General features: G+C 37.8%; 1 protein-coding gene and 1 pseudogene across 3 annotated transcripts in view; both read left to right on the top strand.

The window, feature by feature from the left end:
- NSRP1 (nuclear speckle splicing regulatory protein 1) overlaps positions 1-22,128 on the top strand; it is a 65,144-nt gene that overhangs the window by 1,284 nt on the left and 41,732 nt on the right. For all 3 annotated transcript variants that reach the window (XM_017674108.3, XM_037022771.2, XM_073235064.1), the window contains one exon: positions 47-140. In XM_017674108.3, coding sequence (XP_017529597.3) covers positions 47-140 — 94 coding nt within the window. The remainder of the gene's footprint in view (positions 1-46; positions 141-22,128) is intronic.
- LOC140849064 (oxysterol-binding protein-related protein 3 pseudogene) overlaps positions 4,765-22,128 on the top strand; it is a 41,580-nt pseudogene continuing 24,216 nt past the window's right edge.

Raw genomic sequence — 22,128 nt, 5'->3', positions numbered from 1 at the left:
CATTTAAATATAATGGTATAATTTCTATTTCAAAAAAAAAATGCAGGTATGGGCTTATTTTGCCAAAGAAAGCACAGCAGTTGCACCCTGTTTTGCAAAAACCATCAGTGTTTGGGGATGATTCTGATGATGATGAAGAGGTAAGGGAACCTATGTTTTTCTACTACATTGTTAGAAATACAATTTTTAAAAACTTGAACTTGTGAATTTGATGTTTTTGCTTGCCTTAGTTATTTGTCAATAAAGTATATCGAGTATAATTTACAAAATTATTAGAAGGAATATTTAAAAGTTTCACTAGTTTTATTTTGTCTTTATAAGGGATCTTTTTTCCATAAGCTGTGAAGCTCAGTTATTTTTAAGCAGTCATACAAGGTCATTTCTAAAAACTTACACTGATGTTAAAAAATTGTTTGTGTAAAGATCCTTGGAAATGAGCTGTTAAGACGTCATCAATTCCCTAGAAATTTTTTTTAGCAAAGTAGTTTCTTATGAGAATACTTTTGTGGTTATTCAGTTTCTGCTAAATATAATTGCTCAGTTGTAATGGTGCACGTAAAGTTACCATTGATAGTACACAGTAATAACACCTAATAGGAACATTTTATATTTTATCAACCAAAACATTGTTTTCCTGTGAAACCCACAGTTTTAGCAGAAACAACCCTAAATGTGTGCTTATCTAATACTTGAGTCATTTTCTATATTTCTAAAAGAAAAGGCCTTTCCATCATTTAATCTGATACCTCCTTTTCTCAGGCATAAAAATTGCTTCTCTTTTAGTTTTTGTTAATTATTATAATAAGCATAGGTAGGCAAATGAACATATTTGATACTTTGTTGCTTCTTGCTTTTCTGTTGAAGAAATTGACTCTAGATGGCTCATACTTATTAAAATTTTGAAGTATAATATACATATAATAAAATTCATTTATTTTAAGTGTACAGGTGATGACTTTGATACCTTGATCAAGATGTAGAACATTTCCTTCTCCCCTGAAAGGTCCTTCACACCCCTTTGCAGTCATTCTACCTCCCTGCATTCTGCCCCAGAAAACTCTCATTGTAGTTTGGAGTTGCATATCGCTGATGGCCAAAGATGTTGACTGTTTATCATCTTTGGAGAATGTCTCGATACCATTTTCCCATTTTAAAATCAGATTATTTGTTATTTTTCTGTGTGTTGTAAGATTTCTTTATATATTCTAGGTACAAATCTCTTCATAGATATAATTTGCAAATATTTTCTCTCATCTTTGGGTTGTCTTTTCACCTTGATAATGTTCTTTGAAGCACAAAAGTTAATTTTGAGTTAGTTCTATTTATTATTTTTCTTAGGTTACTACTGCTTTGGTGTCATACCTAAGAAGCCATTGCTTAATCCAGGGTCAACGATGTACAACTTTGTTGTAGTTTCCACTCTTAAATTTAGGTCTGTGATCCATTTTGAGTTAATTTTTATATATGGCATGAGGTAAGGGGGCTCCAACTTTATTCTTTGCAAGTGGATATCAAGTTGTCCCAACACCATTTGTTGCAGACTATTCCCCCATTGAATTAACAGAGCCTTTATGGTTTGTTTAATATACAAATAATTTTTTAATTCACTTACCATGGACACAGAAAAATATGCTATGCTTTTCCTGTAATTTTATCCCAGCATACTATGTAATACAAAGCAATGTACCTCAGTTTGAGGACGGGTTTACACAAGTGATCTAGAAAGTTTACTCATGTTATAGTTGCTGCTTTCCCACCGTGAAGTGAGGCTGGTGGTAGCTGACAGTGGGTATACTAGAGTCAGGAAAGACAGGCCTAGGCCTTTTGCTCTTCCTTCCTTTCTTCTCTTTCCCACCCGCCCTCTTTATTTTCATAAAAGAATTTAATGCAGGGAATTGGCTACATAGGTGATGGAACACTTGAGAAGCCAAAAAAGATGATGAAATAACCTAGAAATTAGCAGTAGTAAGAAGCAAGTAGTGATAAATGAAGGGATACAGGTAGGAAATGTGTCCTTGAGGCCAGGGGCTAGTGTTACCTGCTAGGAACTAGACTTTTCCAGAAGGAGTGGGGCCACTGAGGAGACTAAGTCTTAGGTAGAGAAAAAGGCAGGGAGAAATACTCTGTCTTCTTCCTTTCTCCACTCCACCAGTATATCATTATCTTGCATTGGTAGAGCCCAGCTAAAAGCCAGCTGACGAGGGAGTGCATATAAGTTCTTAATCAGTAGAATATAAAACTGTTCTTTACTATAATTTCCTTACCCATTTAAAAAAAATCAGTCTGGTGAATTCCAGCTTATCCTTGTACTGAAAAGTAAAATTTTTAGTTGAGTATATGATTTAAGTATTTTTGAGATTTGAATGTAAAATCTCATTTAAAAATTAACAATTTGAACATCAATAAAATTACTAAAATTACTGGTGCTTTGGGAAGTACGGGGCAAGGTATTTTATGGTTCCTGTCCTGAAGAGTCCATTTGATATACCTGGAGAGGAGCTCTATGAAGCAAATCCATCTATTGTTCTCAGCAATTCAGCAGAAGCATTTAAGAGGCCAGATTTAACATGAGACTTTTCCTTCCAGTGGTCCTGCAGAGGGGACCCTAGCAAATGAATTGTTTTAATATGTGCTTGTATCCAGAGTTAGTTTTGAAATAGGAAAGTGGTAGGTAGTTCAGTGCTTTTAGTTATTATTTAAACAGTTTCTCTTTTTTAAATTATCAGAATAAATTAGGAATATCATTTTGTTCAAACGTAGGGGAGATGAAAGTTTTTATCCCATAATAATAAAAGGTTTGTATTATATCAAGATGCTGCTAGATCGTTAAGTGTTTGAGTGGTTTTGCTATGATAGTAATGTGTTTATTCCAGTTTTTTCCAGTCCCATTGCTCCTACCTTCATTACTTGGATTATTTTAATTGTAACTAGCTTATCACCTGTCTCTCTCATCGAATTAAATACTGTTGGCTTATTGATCTTCCTAAACCACAGTTCTAATCACTGTTTCTTCCTTGCTCTTGAACCTAGTTGTATTTAAAATGGCTTCAAAATGCTTCTTAGCATTTCTCCTAATTGTGCTCCTCGCAAAACTTACTGTCCTGTTTGTTATTTTCACAACTCTACTTTTTTTTACACTGGAAGTCTCCCCATCCTTTATGTACAAATTATAGCCATCCTTCAAAACGCATTGCAAAAGCTGCTTCCTTCAAGATTTCCTCACTGGCAAAAAAATCTCTTCCCTTTTCCTGACACTCTTGACTGCTCTTAAAGCACTTAATTTTTTATACCTTTTAAGTTATTTGCATACAAGTCTTGTCACTGTACTAGAATATGAACTCCATGAGTTAAGATCCAGATATCTATGCTGGCTTCCAAGAAGAGTAAAATTATTTACTAGATGTTTTAGCCTGCTGTATTGTGAAGAGCCAGATAATAGATGTTTGACGCTTTGCATGCCAGCTACTGAACTTAGCTCTCATACTGAAAGCATCCATTAGATATTATGTAAATGAATGAGCATGGCTAACAAATATATTCTAATAAAACTTTATTTTTAAAGGTGAGGTGGCGGGATTTGGCTGTAACTTGCCATACAGTTAATTTCAAAAGCACTTATAATAACTAGTTTTTCACGAGTGTTATAAGGTGGTAACCAAAATAGATGTTGCATGACAGGTTAACACAGCACTTCCTTTTAGATATTTCTCAGTGATAAATGCTCATCTTGTAGTGCATAATCAATTTTCCTTTTAATTATGGCATTTGAAATGCTTATTTCTAGACAATATTCTTATGAGATAGTGTTTTTTTTTGTATCATTAATCTACAATTACATGAGGTACATTATGTTTACTAGACTCCCCCATCACCAAGTCCCCCTCACAAACCCCATTACAGTCACTGTCCATCAGTGTAGTAAGATGCTGTAAAATCACTACTTGTCTTCTCTGTGTTGTACAGCCCTCCCCGTGTCCCGCCCCTCACATTATACATGCTAATCATAATGCCCAATTTTTTCCTCCCCCCCTTATCCCTCTCTTCCCACTCATCCTCCCCAGTCCCTTTCCCTTTGGTAACTGTTAGTCCATTCTTGGGTTCTGTGTTTCTGCTGCTGTTTTGTTCCTTCAGTTTTTTCTTTGTTCTTACACTCCACATATGAGTGAAATCATTTGGTACTTGTCTTTCTCCGCCTGGCTTATTTCACTGAGCATAATACCCTCTAGCTCTGTCCATGTTGTTGCAAATGGTAGGATTTGTTTTCTTCTTATGGCTGAATAATATTCCATTGTGCATATGTATCATCTTCTTTATCCATTCATCTACTGAAGGCTACTTAGGTTGCTTCCATTTCTTGGCTATTGTAAATAGTACTGCGATAAACATAGGGGTGCATCTGTCTTTTTCAAACTGGGCTTCTGCATTCTTAGGGTAAATTCCTAGAAGTGGAATTCCTGGGTCAAATGGTATTTCTAGTTTGAGCTTTTTGAGGAACCTCCATATTGCTTTCCACAATGGTTGAATTAATTTACATTCCCACCAGCAGTGTAGGAGGGTTCCCCTTTCTCCACAACCTTGTCAACATTTGTTGTTGTTTGTCTTTTGGATGGTGATAATCCTTACTGGTGTGCGGTGATACCTCGTTGTGGTTTTAATTTGCATTTCTCTGATGATTAGCGATGTGGAGCATCTCTTCATGTGCCTGTTGGCCATCTGAATTTCTCCTTTGGAGAAGTATCTATTTAGCTCCTCTGACCATTTTTTTTATTGAGGTGCATGAACTCTTTATATATTTTGGATGTCAACCCTTCATCAGATCTGTCATTTATGAATATATTCTCCCATACTGTAGGATGCCTTTTTGTTCTATTGGTGGTGTCCTTTGCTGTACAGGTTTTCAGCTTGATATAGTCCCACTTGTTCATTTTTGCTTTTGTTCCCCTTGCCTGGGGAAATATGTTCATGAAGAAGTCACTCATGTTTATAACCAAGGAGATTTTTGCCTACGTTTTTTTCTAAGAGTTTTATAGTTTCATGACTTTCATTCAGGTCTTTGATCCATTTCGAATTTACTTTCGTGTATGGGGTTAGACAATGATCCAGTTTCATTCTCTTACATGTAGCTGTCCAGTTTTGCCAACACCCACTGTCGAAGAGGCTGGCATTTCCCCATTGCATGTCCATGGCTCCTTTATCGTATATTAATTGACCATATATGTTTGGAGTCTCTATTCTGTTCCACTGGTCTGTGGGTCTGTTCTTGTGCCAGTACCAAATTGTCTTGATTACTGTGGTTTTGTAGTAGAGCTTGAAGTTGGGAAGCGAGATCCCCCCAACTTTATTCTTCCTTCTCAGGATTGCTTTGACTATTCGGGGTCTTTTGTGGTTCCATATGAATTTTAGAACTATCTTTTCCAGTTCATTGGAAAATGCTGTTGGTATTTTGATAGAGATTGCATTGAATCTGTAGATTGCTTTAGGCAGGATGGCCATTTTGACAATATTAATTCTTCCTAGCCAAGAGCATGGGATGAGTTTCCATTTGTTAGTGTCCTCTTTAATTTCTCTGAAGAGTGTCTTGTAGTTTTCAGGGTATAGGTCTTTCACTTCCTTGGTTAGGTTTATTCCTAGGTATTTTATTCTTTTTGATGCAATTGTGAATGGAATTGTTTTCCTGATTTCTCTTTCTGCTGGTTCATTGTTAGTGTATAGGAAAGCAGCAGATTTCTGTGTATTAATTTTTTATCCTGCAACTTTGCTGAACTCAGATATTCTGGTAGTCTTGGAGGGGAGTCTATAGGGTTCCTTATGTACATTATCCTGTCATCAGCAAATAGTGACAGTTTGACTTATTCTTTACCAATCTGGATTCCTTTTATTTCTTTGTTTTGTCTGGTTGCTGTGGCTAGGACCTCTAATACTGTGTTGAATAACAGTGGGGAGAGTGGGCATCCCTGTCCTGTTCCCAATCTTAGAGGGAATGTTTTCAGCTTCTCGCTGTTAAGTGTGATGTTGGCTGTGGATTTGTCATACAATGCTTTTATTATGTTGAGGTACTTGCCCTCTATACCTATTTTGTTGACAGTTTTTATCATGAATGGATGTTGAATTTTGTCAAGTGCTTTTTCAGCATCTATGGAGATGATCATGTGGTTTTTGTCCTTTGTGTTGATGTGGAGAATGAAGTTGATGGATTTTTGAGTGTTGTACCATCCTTGCATCCCTGAGATGAATACCACTTGGTCATGGTGTATGATCTTGATGTATTTTTGAATTCGGTTCGCTAATATTTTGTTGAGTATTTTTGCATCTATGTTCATCAGGGATATTTGTCAGTAATTTTCTTTTTTTGTGGGGTCTTTGCCTGGTTTTGGTATTAGAGTGATGCTGGCTTCATAGAATGAATTTGGAAGTACTCCCTCCTCTTCTATTTTTGGAAAACTTTAAGGAGAATGGGTATTATGTCTTCTCTTTTGTCTGACAAAATTCTGTGGTAAATCCTTCGAGCCCAGGGGTTTTGCTCCTGGGTAGTTTTTTGATTACTGCTTCAATTTCATTGCTGGTAATTGGACTGTTTAGATTTTCTGTTTCTTCCTTGGTCAGTCTTGGAAGGTTGTATTTTTCTAGGAAGTTGTCCGTTTCGTCTAGGTTTTTCAGCTTGTTAGCATATAGATTCTCATAGTATTCTCTAATAATTCTTTGTATTTCTGTGGTGTCTGTCATGATTTTTCCCTTCTCGTTTCTGATTATGTTGATGTGTGTAAATTTTCTTTTTCTCTTTATAAGTCTGGCTTGGGGTTTATTTTGTGAATTTTCTCAAAGAACCTGCTCTTGGTTTCATTGATTTTTTTTCTATTGTTTTATTCTTCTCAATTTTATTTATTTCTTCTCTGATCTTTATTATGTCCCTCCTTCTGCTGACCTTAGGCCTCATTTGTTCTTCTTTTTCCAATTTCGATAATTGTGACATTAGACTATTCATTTGGGATTGTTCTTCCTTCTTTAAACAGGCTTGGATTGCTATATACTTTCCTCTTAGAACTGCTTTCACTGCGTCCCACAGAAGTTGGGGCTTTGTGCTGTTGTTTTCATTTGTCTCCATATATTGCTTGATCTCTATTTTAATTTGGTCATTGATCCGTTGATTATTTAGGTGCGTGTTGTAAAGGCTTCATGTGTTTGTGAGCCTTTTTACTTCCTTTGTACAATTTATTTCTAGTTTTATACCTTTGTGGTCTGAGAAGTTGGTTGGTAGAATTTCAATCTTTTTGAATTTACTGAGGCTCTTTTTGTGACCTAGTATGTGGTCTATTCTGGAAAATGTTCCATGTGCACTTGAGAAGAATGTGTATCCTGCTGCTTTTGGGTGTAGAGTTCTGTAGATGTCTATTAGGTCCATCTGTTCTAGTGTGTTGTTCAGTGCCTCTGTGTCCTCTTATTTTCTGCCTGGTGGATCTGTCCTTTGGAGTGAGTGGTGTGTTGAAGTCTCCTAAAATGAATGCATTGCATTCTATTTCCTTCTTTAATTCTGTTAGGATTTGTTTCCCGTATGTTGGTGCTTCTGTATTGGGTGCATATATATTTATAATGGTTATATCCTCTTGTTGGACTGACCCCTTTATAATTATGTAATGTCCTTCTTTATCTCTTGTTACTTTCTTTGTTTTGAAGTCTATTTTGTCTGTTGACTGCAACACCTGCTTTTTTCTCCCTATTGTTTGCATGAAATATCTTTTTCCATCCCTTGACTTCTGGTTTGTGTATGTCTTTGTGTTTGAGGTGAGTCTCTTGTAAGCAGCATGTAAATGGGTCTTGCTTTTTTATCCACTCTATTACTGTGTGTTTTTATTGGTGCATTCAGTCCATTTACATTTAGGGTGATTATTGAAAGATATGTACTTATTGCCATTGCAGGCTTTAGATTCATGGTTACCAAAGGTTCAAGGGTAGCTTCTTTACTATCTAACCGTCTAACTTAACTTGCTTATTAAGCTATAATGAACACAGTCTGATGATTCTTTTTTTCTCTCCCTTCTTATTCTTCCTCCTCCATTCTTTATATCTTATGTGTTTTATTCTGTGCTCTTTTGTGTGACTGCATTTGTGAGTAGTTGATTTTATTTTTTGCCTTTAGTTAGTGTTTGGTTGGTCTGCTTTCTTTGTTGTGATTTTGCTTTCTCTGGTGACATCCATTTAGCCTTAGGAGTGCTTGCATCTAGAGCAGTCCCTTTAAAGTATCCTGTAGATGTGGTTTGTGGGAGGCAAATTCTGTCAACTTTTGCTTGCCTGGGAATTGTTTAATCCTTCATATTTAAATGATAATCATGCTGGATACAGTATTCTGGGTTCAAGGCCCTTCTGTTTCATTGCAATAAATATATCATGCCATTCTCTTCTGGCCTGTAAGGTTTCTTTTGAGAAGTCTGATTATAGCCTGATGGGTTTTCGTTTGTAGGTGATCTTTTTTCTCTCTCTGGGTGCCTTTAATACTCGGTCCTTGTCCTTGATCTTTGCCATTTTAATTATTATATGTCTTAGTGTTGCCCTCCTTGGGTCCCTTGTTTTGGGAGTTCTGTGCACTTCCATAGTCTGAGAGACTATTTCCCCTCCCAGTTTGGGGAAGTTTTCAGCAATTATTTCTTCAAATACACTTTCTATCCCTTTTTCTCTCACTTCTTCTTCTGGTACCTGTATAATGCGAATATTGTTCCGTTTGTATTGGTCACACAGTTCTCTTAGTATTCTTTCATTCCTGGATATCCTTTTATCTCTCTCTGCCTCAGCTTCTCTGTGTTCCTGTTCTCTGATTTATATTCCATTAATGGCCTCTTGCACCTCATCCAGTCTGCTCTTAAGTCCTTCCAGAAATTGTTTTATTTCTCTATTCTCTCTCCTAACTTGGTCCTTTAGCTCTTGCATATTTCTCTGCAGGTCCTTCAGCATGGTTATGAGCTTTATTTTAAATTCTTTTTCAGGAAGATTTCTTAAATCTATCTCCCCAGGCTTCCTCTCAGGGGTTGTCTGGGTGATTGTGGACTGGATCAGATTCTTCTGCCTTTTCATGGCTGTAGAGGTAGTTGTGGGAAGTTGGGGCATGTGTTAGCTGGAAGAACAAAGTCCCTTTCTGCTTGCTGGTCACCTTGCCCTCCTTGGAGCAGTTTCCATTTTTATTTCCTGAGATGCCACAGGCGGTGCAGTTTTCGGGGCTGCCCAGAGCCTGTCAGGGAGGGGCATGTGCACCAGGTGTGCTCTTCTGCGGGAATGACGACCCTCGGCACCCTGTCCCGACTTCCTCTGTTTGTGCGCGCCATCAGGGCCTCTAAGTCTGACCCAGGCGACTGCAGAGGAGGCTCTGGGCGGTTGCTGTGGGCGCGGCTGCTCTCAGGCTGCTCCCCTGCTATCGTGGGGCTGCACTGGAGGGGGAATGGATGGGAGGCTGTTTATCGCTGTGAGGGGCTTCAGAGCTGCGCTGCCTCCCAGGGGGCTGAAGCGTCCCATTTCCCCAGGAATCCCAGCTGCTGGGCTGAGTGTGCCAGGACGCTTCCGTCCAGCTGTGAGGCCCCTGTCCCTTTAAGACTTTCAAAAAGCACTCGCTTTTCTTTCATCCCAGGGGTGCCTGCTGCAGGGACCCACTTGCAGATTTTACCGTTCCGTTTCCCTAATACCCAGCACACCATGCACTGTGTGTCTATGCTCCCGGTGTGAATGACTAGGTCTGGGTATTAGACTAGGTCCTGGGCTTCCACTCCCTCCCTGCTCCAATTCCTTTCCTCCTACCAGGGAGCTTGGGGGTGGGGGGTGCGCCCTGGTCCTTCCAGGCCGCAGCTTGTTCCTTACCCCCTTCGTGAGGCGCTGAGTTCTCACAGATGTAGATGTAGCCTGGCTGTTGTACTGAATCTTCTGGTCTCTCTTTTAGGAATAATTGTATTTGTTGTATTTTCAAAAATATATATGGTTTTGGGAGGAGATTTCCACTGCCCTACTCTTGCCTGCCATCTTGGCTTCACCAGTTGAGATACAGTTTTGCAGTGTAATTCATGGGCCGTAAGAGGTAAAATCCATAAAATCTGCAAACAGTTGCAGTTTTGTATCTTCATCCAAAAGCAAGTATTTTCAGGTTGGATAAAGATACAAAATTCCAGGAACTCCTGAAAAGAGAGTATTTAGTCAAACTAGATAGCTAAAATTAATTTAGTTTTTTATATATATATCAAATATGTCAAATAAATGGTGGATTATAGCAATAATTTTTACTTTGAGTCACTCAGAAGCCATGGTATAACCCCCTTTGAGGTTAAGCATTTTTATAAAATATAAGACATTTACAAAAAGTATAAGGAAAAACACTAGCAGATAAATGAGGAAAACACATTTATAGACAAATATAGAAGAAATTTAGTAAACAATAAAACTAAACTATAAGAAATTAAGTTAGGACAACAGTTAGCTACCATTTTTTACTGTATCAGCATATTCTTTTAAAAAATAATGATAAGATTTTGGTGAAATTTTATTAGTTTAAATTGATGCTCCTTTTTGGAAAGCAGTTTTGGAATTTGTATCAATTCCTTAAAAGTTAAATGTGTTTGGCCCTCTCCGTATGATCCCGCCCCCAGGGCGGGTACAGGCTTCTCCTTGTCTCACCTGCTGGTTGCTCCCACCCTCCTGCTAATGCGACAACGTGCGGAGAAGTTCTGGGCAAAGTACTGGGAATGGGCCCAAATGGTTGCTGTGCCAATGAGCTGTCCCTGGCTAGGGGACCTGAGCGCTAGGCGGCTAGTGGGCTGCATCGGTGCCGGTCCTGCCATCTGTCTGCCACTGGCTGCCTCTGTCTCTGTCTCTTGCGGCTGTTATGGAAACAGTCAGCTGTGCTTTGTGGGGGGACCGGAGAAACCTGGTTTGCCTCCTCCTGGGTCTGTGGGCAAACCCTGGAGTGGAGCAGCGGGGAACGAGGTGGCGTCCTCAGCGCCACGGTGCACAGGCATTTCCTCTGGGTCATCCAAAATGCTTTTAAAACATGTGAAATAGGAGCTGAGCCACCTGCCCGTGTGGGACTTCATACTCTCTGCTCTGCTGTCTTATCATGGTATTTTGACTGTATCAAGACCATGTGACTGTTCATGATGAGTGATGAGAAGAACCTTGGGGTGTCCCAAAAATTGGTCTCACCTTCAGGGAGCACAAGTAGCTGCTCCTCCAAGCAGGGAAGTCAACAGGACAGCTGGGAAGTAGTGAAAGGACTAAGAGGGGAGATGAATTACACCCAGGAACCACCAGTTCAGAAAGGATTTTTGCCTAAAAAGAGGAAATGCCCCTTGAAAGGCTTGCACAAGAGATTCTTCTATGTGGACAAAGGAATCCTGAAATATGCCAAAATCCAAACTGATATAGAGAGAGAGAAGCTGCATGGCTGCATTGATGTTGGGCTCTCCATGATGTCTGTGAAGAAGTCATCAAAATGCATCAACCTGGAAAATAAGGAGCAATATGAAGGTAAAGTCAGAAGAAGTCTTTGATGAGTGGGTATCCAAACTTCACCACCACAGAGTGTATCATCAGAATGAAATCGCCATGTTACCACATGAAGTTAATCACTTTTTCTCAGGAGCCACTGTCACGGACTCTGTGTCTGGGGTCTTGGACTCTGTATCAAGTAGGAATCATAGCAGTTAATCAAAGCAAAATTCATTTCAAACTGGAAGCAATTTACCATTTTCTTGTGGTGGTGAGACACGAGTTCCATTCTGGTTACAGTCTTCAGAGGACATGGAAAAATGCTCAAAAGGCCTGGAAAACTGTCATGCCTACCTGGTGGAAATGAGCCAGCTTCTACAAAGTATGGATGTCTTGTATAGGACATACTCTGCGCCAGCTATCAATGCCATCCAGGGTGGAGCTTTTGAAAGTCCCAAAAAGGAGTGGACTTTCCTGGGAGGTGGCAGTCCTGGGCTTTTGGCAAGGATGCTAAAGGAATGCTGCAGGTCCCTAAACCTTTCTCTGGCCCAGTAAGACCGCATGCCTCCAATCCTAATTTGTCAAGACTAGATTTTGGAGAAGAGAAAAATTATTCAGATGGCTCTGAAACCTCATCAGAGTTTCCTAAAATGCAAGAAGATCTTTGTCATATTGCCCATAAAGTTTACCTCACTTTAAGATTAGCTTTTGATACTATATCAATGGAGAGAGAGAACTGAAGCAGCTGATGGAGCAGGATATCCTCTCCTCCTCCTCTGTCCAGGTCATTGGTCTGAAGCACACCCTGTCATCCGAAAACTCCAGAGATGACACCCGACCTCTGGTGCATCAGCTTTCCAATGAAAATAGACTCCATCACTGACTCCCTTTCAGAGTTCTTTGATGCACAAAAAGTTCTGTTATCGCCAGGCTCTTCAGAAAATAAGATTTCTGAGGATGATTCATATGTTAGTGACATAAATGATAACCTTTCCTTAGACAATCTCAGTAATAATTTAGATAATGAGAGACAGATCTTGGGGCCTGTCATTGAAAGTGGTGGTGAAGCAAAGTCCAAAAGAACTTGTTTGCTGGCTCTGTGCCCCAACACCACTAACATCAACCTGTGGAACATTCTGAGAAATAACATAGGGAAGGACTTGTCTTAAGTGACCATACCAGTGGAGCTAAATGAACCACTGAACACACAGCAGAGACTCTGTGAAGAGCTGGAGTACAGTGAGCTTCTGGACAAGGCCGCATGAATTCCCAGTGCCCTGAAAAGGAAGGTGTACGTGGCAGCCTTTGCCATGTCAGCATACACATCCAGCTACTTCTGGGCTGGGAGCAAGCCCTTTAATCCTGTTCTTGGAGAAATATATGAGTGTATTCGTCAGGACAAGGGCTTCCATTTTTTTCAGAACAGGTCAGCCACTATCCGCCTATCTCTGCATGTCATGCCAAGTCTGGAAATTTTGTTTTCTGGCAAGATGTGAGATGAAAAAACAAATTCTGGGGCAAATCCATGGAAATTGTTCCTATTGGCACAACCCATGTGACTCTGCCAGTTTTTGGAGATCATTTTGAGTGGAACAAAGTGACCTCTTGTATCCATAACATCTTAAGTGGGCAGAAATCATAGTGGGATTGAGCACTATGGAGAGATTGTCATCAGGAACCTGAGTGATGATTGCTGCCACTGCAAAGTGCATTTTATAAAGGCGAAATACTGTAACACTAATGCCCATGAGATTGAAGGTACGGTATTCGACTAGAGTGGAAAAGCCATACATCGGATATTTGGGAAATGGCATGAAACCATCTACTGCAGTGGCTCTTCGTCTGCTTGTGTCTGGAGAGCCAGTCCCATGCCAAAAGGTTGAGCAATATTATGGCTTAACAGTTTGCACTAGAATTAAATGAAATGGATCTATTAAAGTCTTTATTGCCACCTACCAACACTCAATTTAGGCCAGAACAAAGGTTTCTAGAAGGGAACGTAGAAGAAGCTGAAATACAAAAGCAGAGAATTTAACAGCTACAGAGAGAAAGCCTTAGAAGAAAGGCTACCGAGTCTTAGAAGAAAATAATGTGGAACACCAGCCTTGGTTTTTCAGGAAATCTGACGATGACTCTTGGGTGAGCAATGGCACCTATTTGGAACTTAGAAAAGATCTTGGCTTTTCCAAACTGAACCATCCTGTCTTGTGGTAAGAGGCAAAAAGAACGAGATATCCTTGTATTTTTTTTATTATTAAGGTATGATTGATGTACACTCTTATGAAGGTTTCACATGAAAAAACAATGTGGATACTACATTTACCCGTAGTATCAAGTCCCCACCCATACCCCAATGCAGTCACTGTCCATCAGTGCAGCGAGTTGCCAAAGATCCACTATGTCCCTTCTCTGTGATACACTGTTCTCCCCATGATCCCCACACCCTGTGTACTAAACATAATACTCCTCAGTCCCCTTCTCCCTCCCTCCCTCCCCACCCATCCTCCTACACCCCCTCCCCTTTGGTACCACTAGTTCATTCTTGGAGTCTCTAAGTTGGCTGCCATTTTGTTCCTTCAGTTTTACTTCATTGTTATACTCCACAAATGAGGGAAATTATTTGGCATTTGTCTTTCTCCACCTGGCTTATTTCACTGAGCATAATGTCCTCCAGCTCCATCAATGTTGTTGCAAATGGTAGGATTTGTTTCTTTCTTATGGCCAAATAGTATTCCATTGTATATAGGTACCACATCTTTATCCATTCATGTACAGATGGACACTTAGGTTGCTTCCATATCTTGGCTATTGTAAAAAGTGCTGTGATAAACATGGATGTATATGTCTTTTTGAATCTGAGAAGTTATATTCTTTGGGTATATTCCAAGGAGTGGGATTCCAGGGTCAAATGGTATTTCTAGTTTTAGTTTTTTGGGGAACCTCCATTTGCTTTCCACAATGGTTGAATTAGTTTACATTCCCACCAGCAGTGTAGATGGGTTCCCTTTCTCCGCATCCTCACCAGTATTTGTTGTTCTTAGTCTTTTCAATGCTGGCCATCCATCCTTACTGGTGTGAAATGATATCTCATTGTGGTTTTAATTTGCATTTCCCTGATGATTAGTGATGTGGAGCATCTTTTCCTGTGTCAGTTGGCCATCTGAATTTCTTCTTTGGAGAACTGTCTTTTCATATCCTTTGCCCATTTGTTAATCGGGTTATTTGCTTTTTGGGTGTTGAGGTGTGTAAGTTCTTTATATATTTTGGATGTTAACCCCTTGTCAGATATGTCATTTACAAATATATTCTCCCATACTGTAGGATGCCTTTCTGTTCTGTTGATGGTGTCCTTTGCTGTACAGAAACTTTTTAGCTTGATGTAGTCCCATGAGTTCATTTTTGCTTTTGTCTCCCTTTCTCAAGGAGATGGGTTCAGGAAGAAGTTGCTTATGCTAATATTCAGGAGATGTTTGCCTATGTTGTCTTCTAAGAGTTTTATGGTTTCATGGCTTACATTCAAGTCTTTAATCCATTTCGAGTTTACTTTTGTGTATGGGGTTAAACAATAATCCAGTTTCATTCTCTTGCATGCAGCTGTCCAGTTTTGCCAACACCAGCTGTTGAAGAAGCTGTCATTTCCCCATTGTATGTCCATGGCTCCTTTATCATATATTAATTGACCATATATGGTTGGGTTTATATCAGGGCTCTCTAGTCCATTCTGTTGGTCTGTGGGTCTGTTCTTGTGCCAGTACCAAATTGTCTTGATTACTGTGGCTTTGTAGTAGAGCTTGAAGTTGGAGAGCGTAATTCCTCCTGCTTTTATTCTTCCTTCTCAGGATTGCTTTGGCTATTCGAGGTCTTTTGTGGTTTCATATGAATTTTAGGATGATTTTCTCTAGTTCGTTGAAGAATGCTGTTCGTATTTTGATACGAATTGCATTGAATCTATAGATTGCTTTAGGCAGGATGGCCATTTTGACAATATTAATTCTTCCTATCCATGAGCACGGGATGTGTTTCCATTTTTTTGGTATCTTTAATTTCTCTCATGAGTGTCTTGTAGTTTTCAGAGTATAGGTCTTTCACTTCCTTGGTTAGGTTTATTCCTAGGTATTTTATTCTTTCTGATGCAATTGTGAATGGAATTGTTTTCCTGATTTCTCTTTCTGGTTCATTGTTAGTGTATATGAATGCCACAGATTTCTGTGTATTAATTTTGTATCCAGCAACTTTGCTGAATTCCGATATTAGATCTAGTAGTTTTGGAGTGGATTATTTAGGGTTTTTTATGTACAATATCATGTCATCTGCAAACAGGTACAGTTTAACTTCTTCCTTGCCAATCTGGATGCCTTTCTTTCTTTGTTGTCTAATTGCTGTGGCTAGGACTTCCAGAACTATGTTGAATAGAAATGGGGAGAGTGGGCATCCTTGTCTTGTTCCCGATCTTAAAGGAAAAGCTTTCAGCTTCTTACTGTTAAGTATAATGTTGGCTGTGGGTTTGTCATATATGGTCTTTATTATGTTGAGGTACTTGCCCTCTATACCCATTTTGTTGACAGTTTTTATCATGAATGGATGTTGAATTTTGTCAAATGCTTTTTCAGCATCTATGGAGATGATTATGTGGTTTTTGTCCTTTTTGTTGATGTGGTGTATGATGTTGATGGATTTTCGAATGTTGTAGCACCCTTGCCTCCCTGGCATAAATCCTACTTGATCATGATTGATGATCTTTTTGATGTATTTTTGAATTTGGTTTGCTAATGTTTTTTGTTGAGTATTTTTGCATCTATGTTCATCAGGGATATTGGTCTGTAATTTTCTTTTTTGTGTGGGGTCTTTGCCTGGTTTTGGTATTAGAGTGATGCTAGCCTCATAAAATGAGTTTGAAAGTATTCCCTCCTCTTCTATTTTTTTGGAAAACTTTAAGGAGAATGGGTATTAGGTCTTCACTAAATGTTTGATAAAATTCAGCAGTGAAGCCATCTGGTCCAGGGGTTTTGTTCTTAGGTAGGTTTTTGATGACCAGTTCAATTTTGTTGCTGTTAATTTGTCTGTTCAGATTTTCTGTTTCTTCCTTGGTCAGCCTTGGAAGGTTGTATTTTTCTAGAAAGTTGTCCATTTCTTCTAGGTTATCCAGTTCGTTAGCATATAATTTTTCACATCCTTGTATTGTACTCCTATGTTTGCTTTCTGAAGCGACAAATCTGTGTCTGTATATTTAAAAGGTACTATCTAGGTTGATCACTTGTGCTTAGCTTATAATTGTAAGTATTTAAGTATATATTTTCTTCAGTAGATTTCTTTACTATTTTAAATGTTATCACAATCATTTATATGAATGTAGAACACCTTGATATTTCTTTTTATATATAAACTGCTTAATAAAAATGAAAGATTGAAAAAAAAAGTTAAATGTGTATAACTCAGAGCATTGATCAGAAGACAGAAACTGACAGTATTTTCCTTTCTGAGATTCTCTCTTGAGGAAATTTGTATTAAAGATGTATAGGTATTCAATAATCTGTATTTTCAGGGTTATGATAGCAAAAACTTAGAACCAATCCAATGTACAACAGTGAAAGTATGGCTAAGTATGCAATTTATATGCAAATGTTACACATAAAAATGTAAGGAAAGAAAAAGTGAAGAAAGCATTTCAGAAAATTAATGGTAGTTGTCTTTGTGCAGTGGATTTATGAGTGGTTATTTTGTATTTTATGCATTTCTGTTTTTGCATTATGTATTTTCCAAGTTTCTCACAATAGTTTTATAATTGAAAAAATATTTGTTACAAAAAATGAATTTTAAAGATTTCTTGTGGGATACTTGCAAATCGTTAAAACAAAAGGAAATAACACATTTCATCTGATAGAGGACAGTGATAACGAGAGAGTATTGGGAGTGTTTAAAAGCATGAAATGATGAAATAAGCAGAATATAAATTGCATATGATGGTTATACAACACTATATGTGCATACATGAGTAGAAAATAAAAGAAAATGGGCTTTTTGGGTGACTGTGTGGTTTTTTTCCTTTTTCTCAAAATTGTGTTTATTCTTGTTATAACTTGAAGAGTAGGAAATGAGTGCTTTAAAATAAAGATAACTGTAATTGTATATTCTCAAAGTTAGAAACAACCAGTTACAGGATTACAAGATACACTTTCACTGCCTTTACTATTTCTCAGTCTTCGTTCACTTGAATTCCAGTCTTCTAAAACATTTTCTTGAAAAAGTAGTCTTTATAGGCCCATCTTTCCTAATGAAAAACTAATCTTATTTTAATTGGAAGCCTGTTTGGCTTGCTAATAGCAAAAAAATAAATAAAAATTTTAATCTCCCTGAACATTGTAGTATATATGAATCAATAAAATATTTCAGTTGTGGTTTTTCATCAGTTATAATCATATTTGTCTGGATACTGTCTGGTTTAGTTCAAATAAAATGAACAGTTTTATATAGACATGACAAAGTATATTATTTGTGAAAAGTGTCAGGAATTCATTATCGCATTATTTGTGAAAATTCAGGTTATTGTAATGGCTAAAAATTTTTTACACTTTTCTCATATTCTACTAAACTGAATTTCTAGTAAACTCAATACATTGACTATATTTAATAGCACTATAAGCAGTGAGGGATTGAAGTTACTTTGCTAATAATTCATACCTCACTCTGCTGTCCAGGAGTGTGAAAACAGAGACATAAAAAAGTACAAGAGGGGAAAAAAGTACAGTACTGAATGATAGAATTTTATTGGGAGTGGGAGAGATAGCAAGAAAATTCGATTTTTATATCTTTTATCCCAGGAGGATAAAAGCATTAGAGAAGTAGCTGAGAGAACCCACATTATGAAGATGAGATAAAGTACAAATTTTTCTCTTCTAGGAAGGAAATGGTGGTATTAATAAAGAGTCCTTGTAAGTACATACAGCTGCTTTGTGACTCTCTATGCATTTTTAGTCAAATTTACCTCTTCCCAAGGTATGTTGTTTTTGCTGGGCTTTTTTTTGTCATTGTTTTTATTTTTTTAGAACTTTTCTGAACTAATTCTCAAAGATTATATTCTTTGTTAGGTGTGGCCACTGAAATTTTTGCTCGGTTAGCATATTGGCCAACTAATAATTTGATGGGGATTTCCTTAAACACTTGCAACTAGTAAATCTCCAGTCTGCCAAAAGGCTGTGTGTGCATGTTGGAGCACATTGTGAATACAATGCCAGGCATTTTACGACTTTGACTTAGCCTTCACTTCTTGCTTGTGCAGAGCCTCAGTATCAGTTATGAGAGCTTAGGACCTGCTCATGTCTTTCCTGATCATGCTCAGTTTGTATGCATGTGAACTTAATGATCCCTGGGAATACGTTGGAGCTTCAAAGCTCTCAGTGGACATCCTATTCCACAGCTTTTCTTTTTAAACTTTTTGGTTGCCTATTGTTTGCCCCAACTATTAAAACTGTTATCCACTGCCTCAGGAGCCCTGATGTTGAACTTGAACAGTTGTCTTTGTGACAGACACCTCCAGGGAAAACCCTATTTTACACTCTCACTGTTGTTGAGCCAAATAAAGACAGCTTTGTTAGTGGTGTCTTCTGGGGAACCATCAGACATGTCCAATAATAATGCTCTGGTATGGAGGTTTTGAAGGAGTTCAACCCCATTTTGCCCTCTCCAGTGGCTGCCAGGTTAATGGTTTCTGCCATGATTGTGGGTAGGGTAGTTGTTTTTAGGCTCCTATTGAGGGGATGATGGAAATAGGGCAGTTAAAATGCCACAAAATTTGTACTGAAATTCAGGTGTAAGTGTTCCTTGGACTCCTGTAAGCTCTTGGTCAACTTCCAGAGTTCTAAAAAGCTGATTCTAACATTTTTGCCAGTGTTTTAATGCTTTTATGGAAAAGAAGAAAATTTTTGTTTGCCCATACTCTGCCATCTTCAGTTGATTTCCCAGGTTATCTTTAAAAATCTTCCCAAAGCATTTTGCACACTTCCAACAAACATTGGTTTTAAAATCTATATTGGCTTCCTTTGCTCTTAGGATAAAGACCAAAATTCTTATTTTTAACCTACAAAGTCATGTATTATCTTGATCTTTTTTGCCTTGCTCTTCTCCACTATGGTGCCCCATCTGATGCTTTAAAATTGCTTTAAGATGTCTCAGTGAATTTTAGTGTCCTCTTCAGTTTTACAATGAAAAAACAAGAATAATTTGATTAGAAAATTGCATTAAATTTATAGATTAGAATTGATATTTTAGTATTTTATTATTGTGGAGTGCACATGCACACAGAGCCCTTTGGCAGACTTACTAGTTGCAGGTGTTTAAGGAAATCTCCTTCCATTCATTTAGCTGATCACTAAGCTAAGGTGGAGCTTACATTCTGGTGGGAGGAGGAGAGGTGATAGTTAACCTAACAAGTAAATTACATGCTAATTTAGAAGATGACAAGGACCAAGATAAAGTAGAGCCAGGTAAAATGAGAGAGTTAAGCAGCTATTTGGAGAAATTACTCAATTTTCATCTGAATCTCTGCATTAACCATGATTATATTAAACCATTGGTATTTCAGTTGTCTTTTCTGTTTTTTGCTGTTTCTAATTGATTTATTAGCTCTAATGGTGGTGTTCTAGTCCTCAGTATGTTTTTTTAGCTCTGCAGTTTCCTTTTCCATCCCATTTATTCTATTATCTGATCATTAGTTCATTTAATTCATGGTCTTATTTTGAAAGAGTTTGACAGGAGTGAGAAGAGATGGAGATGATAGCATGAAAGAGTAATGGTGGAATTGGTAGAATTCTCCTTTTTTGTTATTTTCTTGGGATAGAGATGACTTGACTTGTACATGTTTAAGCAAAGGGGAGGAAACTAAAGGAAAAGAGATTTTACAGCTAAGGAGAGTAAGGTGTCACAAAGTTAAGACAATTGTCCTGTATCACACACAGAGTACTTAGGTAACAGAACTAGATTTTAAACTCAGAAGATAATGCCTGATTCCAGAGTCCGTGCTTTTAAGCGTTATCATGGACTCCCTCTGTTTATAAAGAAATTTTTAAAGTTTGAGAGGCTGGATATCAGAAGTAATTTAAAAAAAGGATTAGTTGGCAGAGATCAGACAGATTTCAAAAAGTCAATCTTTTTTTTTTTTACTAGTTGGAAATGGAACACAAGTAGAGGTTATGCTGAGGTATGGTATCATGTGAAATTACACAACTCTGCCTTCCGGTGACATAGGAATATTTTGAGGAGATAGCACTTTTAATATTGAACAAAGTAGGAATATCCAGTTGTCCAGAAAAAAAATGTTTTGAACGGTCTAGCCTGATTTTCAGTGGAGGTGTTACTACTTCCAGAGGGGCATATAGTAGTTGTATTTTTGTGGCTGACTTATGTCAAGGTTTATCCAAGTTTGGTTTGTGTCAATTTCCTTTTTAAGGCTGTGTAATATTCCATGGTATGTATATAACACATTTGGTTTATCCATTCATAAGTCAGTGGACACTTGGGTTGTTTCACCTTTTAGCTATTGAGAGTGATGCTGCTATGACACTTGTGTGCAAGTATCTCTCTCATGTATATACCCAAGTGGAATTGCTGGGTTTATTGTAATTCTGTGTTTGAATTTTTGAGGAACCATGATACTGTTTTCCACAGTGGTTGCATCATCTTACATTTCCACTAGCAATACACAGTAGCTCCAGTTTCTTCACAGTTGTTGCCAACACTTATTATTAACTACTTTCTTGGTAATAGCCATTCTAATGGTAGTGAAATAGTATGTCATTATGGTTTTGTTATGCATTTCCCTAATGTAATTTCCCTAGGGATGTTGAGCATCTTTTTGTATGCTTCTTGGCCATGTGTCTGTCTATGTTGGAGAAATGTCTGCTCAAGTTCTTTGCCCATTTTCAAATTGAGTGGTTTGGGGATTTTGTTGTTTTTGAGTTGTAAGAGTTTATTCTGGTTATCAATCCCTTGTCAAATAGAAGATTGGTGAATATTTTCTCCCATTCCGTGAGTTGCCTTTTCACTCTGTTGATAGTGTCCTTTGATGCACAAAAATTTTGAAGAAGCCCAGCTTATCAGATATTTCTTTTGTTATCTGTGCTTTTGGTGTAATAGCTTTCTCCTTTATTTTCTTCCAAGGCTTAGTTATTTGATACATTTTGAGTTAATTTTTGTATATGGCGTAAGGTAGTTGCTGTTAAGTCACACTGGCCTCTAGTTTTGTTGTTCTCTAACCTGCTGTTGCCTTAGCTTTCCATCTTTTTTTTTTTCCAATTGTAATATGGAGAATCCTAGGTGTCTGCAAGATCCTTTCATGAAGTCAAACCTATTTTCATAATAATATTAAGTATATTATTTGCACTTCTTACTGTCATTTTCTTACAAGAGTGCAGCCGAGTTTCCCAGAAGGCTGCATTACATGTGAATTTGCAATAATTTGAACACAGAGCAAATACAAGAATCTGCCAAACTTTGGTTAAGGAGATTTGCAGGACTATAAAACACTGCCACTCTTACTAAATTTTTTTTTGTAAGGTATAGTTATTCTTCATAAGAATGGTGTTAGTATGCAATAGGTTTGTAGTTATTTTTCAGTGAATTAATAAATATTAAAATTTTCTGTTTTGATTTTTAATATGGTAAATATTGATAGGTATAACC

Source organism: Manis javanica, chromosome 4 (assembly GCF_040802235.1).
Source record: "Manis javanica isolate MJ-LG chromosome 4, MJ_LKY, whole genome shotgun sequence".
NCBI lineage: Eukaryota > Metazoa > Chordata > Mammalia > Pholidota > Manidae > Manis > Manis javanica.
Note: the sequence above shows the minus strand (reverse complement) of the source record. Positions and strands in the feature narration are given on the sequence as shown.